The following is a 4,805-nucleotide window of genomic DNA, read 5'->3' as shown; positions in this document are numbered from 1 at the left end:
ACATTAATTTTTTTTCAAAATTGCTTAAAACAGAGAGTTACATATTTTCTTTTTTCTTTAACCTATATACAAGAGAGGTGGAGCTAGAAGTGCAGAAATTCATCCGAACCTTTTAATTTGTCGAAAAAAATGTATTTTATATATAACATAAAGTTAAATTTTTTTTTACCGTATATATTAGATATTGAAATTCTCTAGACTTTTTTATATGTTTGTCTTTTTATATTTTGAAGCTTTCCTTAGTGAAACTCATGATTAAGCTGCTAATATATGTTGGCAATATAAATAACTTTTACACTAGCTATTAGATGTATTTTTTACTTATTGAAGCATGTTATTTACTTTATTCTCTAAGCTCTCTTTTTTCCATTCACTAATCAAAATCCAGCAGTCATGCTTTTTTGCACAAGTTTCAAGTACACAAGATCAAGCCGGTAAAATTGGACTCATTTTTTCATTGAACGAAAGGTACAAATAAATCAGAATGAATGTATTACGTGAAATCTTCATTTCACGTGTCTACCTTTTCACCACCAAAACATCTTGAAAGTGAATCGTTAACAAAGACAAATCAAATCTCAAGTACGTTCAAGATCAAAATTACTTGTTTGTAGCATAATTATTGTTCGCCAATTCATGAAGCATAAATCAAATTCAAATTACTCAAACTCAAGCTCCATCTAGTCTTGATATCAAGTAAGATGTACTAGAATAACGTATGTTAAATGTACGCTACAGAGTACAGACTACCATTCTAATTGAACAAGTCCTTATTTGTTCCATGCAAAGAAATAAAAATTATCAACTTCTTACGTACTAGAAATAATTCTTAGTCCCATCTTATAGAAAACTGAGGGGAGGAAGAATAACAACAAAAACAAAGATTTTTTTTTAAAAAAAAAAAAAATTAACTTAAAAAGTTTTTACATTGTCCCTTTCCTCAAATAAAAAAAAAAGCATGTCAACTCTTTGGTCGATGAATTTGATTAGGGTTTTGTAGTGGAAAATGTGGTAATTGCATGGGAATTGGGTAATTAAATGGTACTATTGAAGTAAAAGGATCTTGTTTTTGCCCTATTACTTCCAATGCTTTCACTTGTGACCTCAAAAATTTCAAATAATTAGCTGCTTCATCAAGCATTGATGCTGTATCCATTTTACTTCCTCCTGGTACTAGCCTTTGCAAAACCCTAATCCTTTCACTTATCCTTTCTCTCCGTTGCCTCGCCGCGACTGTCTGAGGATCCGTTGATATCTTTACATTCTTCCGTTTAGGCTTTTCTAGTACTTCAGCACCGAAATCAACCGGCCTGAATGCTGCAGCTCGGTATATCATTTCTTTCATCTGTGCAATCGCCTCCGGATCGGGCTCTTGATCAATTGACGATACTGATGAGCTAGCTTGTTGGAAATTGATATTTGATGAACTTGGACGCTTATTCGTCTCAATTAACCTCGCCTTCTTGGATTTGGATTGTTTTTCTGAAATTAGCTGGAAATTACCTGTTAATGAATTTGACTGAAATAGATTGAACTCGTTCGAAGAATTCGCCAGAGATGATTGTGAAACTGCTTCATCGAGTTCATAAGATTTTCGTTTTCTTTGATTTTGTTCTTCTTCCAGTATCTTATGGTCAGTAGGCAGACAGGTCAAAAGCTGTTGATAACCTGCAGGCGGATTAATTCCGGCAGACTCTCCGGAATTCCACAAGCTATTCGAATCAGCAAAAATTACGGACATGCCATCGTCTTCGACTGATGTGTCCGTATTGTTGGTGGTGGTTGCTGATAATAAACAATCAATGGATTCTAGAGATACAGTATTGGAGATTAGCCCAGTTGCCGGCTTAACAATTTCGACACCGAAATCGGACATTAGGCCTAACGGATTATTATCACTGATGTAATTATTAGGCATATTGAGTATTGGGGAAGAAGAAAAGCCTACATCAGTACAGTCCCGGGTTAGATCTGCTGTTCCGGCTTTAGCCGCCATAGAATCAGCAGCCAATCTATTAGCAGCTTCTTGGCGTTGTGGCATGTTCCAATTTGAAATTACATGTATTGGATCAAATGAAGATCCAAAACTAAACGGAGTTTCATTCCAATCCAAATTCTCCATTACCGCTCTTCAATACCTGAAAAATGTGAGTCATGGATTAAAACATGAAAAATCACTAAAATTTCGAGGATGTATTAAATATTGAACCCATCGACTTTGAATTATGGATGCCTATGGGTCGATTAATGAACTTTTCTAGATATTACGGTGACAATCAAGATTGAAATTTAAAGAAAACAACAACTTACAATTAAGTTAGCTGCAGACTGCAGGAAAATTAAATGTTGCGCTTCAGTGACAGAATGAAACTCTGTATTATTTAGTGAAATGCAGAAGTAGTGACTCTAACAACCATATTCTTGATTCATATAAATCTGTGATAATATACAAAAATAGATTTTGCTAACGTCAGTTTTAGCTACAATTTGTCTAGTTGTATAAATGATTAATTAGCAGATGAGAATTTAGAAATTTACCATATAACAGAAAACTGGAAGCTGTTAGAGAAAGAAGAGTTTGTTTTAGCTGCAATATTGGAATACCAAAATACTTGACCCCTTTTGCAATATGTTGTTTGGAAGAACAGTAGCTAATTATTTATATATGGAAAAGGAAGAAAAAAGAGTAGTATATATTTTAATTGGGAAAATATTGATCGCACAGGAATAAAATATTTTATATTATATAAGTTCAAAGAGTTGACAGTAGATGTAATGTTTTTTATTATTTGTGGGGCTAGCTGTGGAGCACTTCGATTATTATATATTCAAACTCATGACTTTAAGATTGCAAACGAAGAGTGTTTACTATCCGAACAATACAAGTAACTAATTTGAATCTAGGATCTTTTGAAAATAATCTTCATCTAATAAAGATAAAAATAAAATATTATAAAAACGATATTCTTTATAGTTATCAGTCATCACATACAAAATTTTATTGAATATATTATTATTGTAATCGTCTTCATCATCGTGGGGCTGTAAGATTATAGTTTTGCAGATGGGGAGCATGAGATTATTGAGATGCGTTCTGAATGTTAATAAAAAAGAATTATATTATTATTCTCCGTCAGTTTGAATGTTGTTTTTTTCTTAATTAATAAATAATTAAACATTTTAGGAATTGAGAAAAGCTCTGTCCACCTCCTTTTTGGTTTGCTTAGTTGCTCTAGCAATTGTTGCTCCATGCGTGCTCTAAAAAGCTCATGAAACCACATGTATTTTGAAGCCATTTAAACTGATCAATAAGATTGCAGTAGAGTGATAAATATTTTTTTATTTTTAATTTGAAATTTTGAATTTGAGCTTTATATAATAAAATTAACTTTATTATTAGAAAGAGCTTCACTCTAAATACATATGAATTTCTCGATATAAATTTGTGTTTAGTCGAGTTTAAATATAAATATTAATGTGTAAAAACTAAAAAAAGATAAAGCCGATTTAAATTATATATATTAACCTTGTGAAAAATATTTTTTCAACTACTAATTATCTAAGTATAATCAATATCTATACATAATTATTCATAAAAAGTAATTAGCAATCTGAAAAATAAAGTAAAAAACAAGTTATAATAGCTTAAAATATATTTATAATAATCAATATTAGAAAAAGATTTACACAATTGATACATATAAGCAGAGGAGGAGAAAAATTAAAGCAGAAGGTACTAATTTAATAAAATTTAATAATCGTTTAAATTTTGAATTCATCTCTTATCTTGGTAGTGTATATCCTTCGAAGCAACTTTAGGCTTTGGCAATTTTTTCAAATCTTTCTAAAAGATTCCCTCTAATCATAGCTTTAATCATAACAATATTTTTGTTACTGTGACTTTTTTACTACTTTTTAGTCTCCCTTTTACCATCTTTTTTTTGATGATGATGACCAAGTTTACCGAGTGTCAATCATACCCTTTTAATTGGTTTGTCAGAAGAAAAAAAGGGCAAACTTTTATGCAAATAGTAAAAAATAATTTGGAAAAAAGCAAATGACAGTCAAGGCATTTTTTAGCAAACTTTTTAGGTGTGCTTGGACTCCATTTATAATTGTGAAAATAAAGTTACTTTTTTAATTCCTTTTGGAGCAGTTGACTAGGCAGAACTGTAACTTGTGACAATTTTAAACTCATTTCTAGTTCTTTTTATTTTTCCAATGTTAATTTTAGTTGAAGGAATATGTTGTTATTTTTTTTAAAAATACTCCTTTTGTCCTATTTTATATACTACTTAAAAATATATTATCTTATTATAATTAAAAATAATTTAATTATTATTTAAATATCTAAAGATTATTTTAGACGATAAATTTTAAAATCATATTAAGGATCAAATAATGTCACATAATATAGAATGGAAATAGTATATGATAATTCTCATTTCATAAGCTAAGGTTTGAGAATTCTAATAGGCTCAAAATCTATTCTTTTACAAAAATAATCACAATATCACTAGAAGTTCTTATTCCTTTTTCATTATCCCCGGATATATTCCTATCAACATTGTGAAAAGGGAAAAAAATGAATTTAAAATTTAGGATTAAAAAATAATATCTTATCATTTCAATTTATGTGAATCAATTTAATTTGACAGAAAATTTAAGAATGAAAAAATATTTTTAATTTGTGATGTTAAATATGTCATAAAATTTATGCGAAAGTATAACATTTTAAATTTATAATCTTAACTATATCATACCATTTGTATGATTACACAAAAAAAATTATAAAAGATAAAATA

The 4,805-nt window shown here is 29.4% G+C and overlaps 1 protein-coding gene across 2 annotated transcripts; it reads right to left on the bottom strand.

Moving 5' to 3' along the window:
• Window positions 1-655: 655 nt before the first annotated feature.
• Window positions 656-2,681, bottom strand: LOC102600649 (transcription factor bHLH87). 2 transcript variants are annotated; one of them, XM_006342961.2, is made up of 3 exons: window positions 2,539-2,681; window positions 2,311-2,436; window positions 656-2,138 (listed from the first exon to the last, which is right to left on the bottom strand). In XM_006342961.2, exon 3 carries the CDS (start codon window positions 2,120-2,122, stop codon window positions 962-964), a length of 1,161 nt encoding a protein of 386 aa, XP_006343023.1. In that variant the 5' UTR covers window positions 2,123-2,138; window positions 2,311-2,436; window positions 2,539-2,681; the 3' UTR covers window positions 656-961. The 2 variants fall into 2 exon arrangements, with proteins under 2 accessions (XP_006343023.1, XP_006343024.1); XM_006342962.2 differs by lacking the exon at window positions 2,311-2,436.
• Between the last annotated feature and the right edge of the window lie 2,124 nt (window positions 2,682-4,805).

The sequence above is a fragment of the Solanum tuberosum genome, unplaced genomic scaffold, assembly GCF_000226075.1.
Source record: "Solanum tuberosum cultivar DM 1-3 516 R44 unplaced genomic scaffold, SolTub_3.0 scf00040, whole genome shotgun sequence".
Classification (NCBI taxonomy): domain Eukaryota; kingdom Viridiplantae; phylum Streptophyta; class Magnoliopsida; order Solanales; family Solanaceae; genus Solanum; species Solanum tuberosum.
The sequence above is the reverse complement of the archived record's forward strand: the minus strand, read 5'-3'. Positions and strand labels throughout refer to the sequence as shown.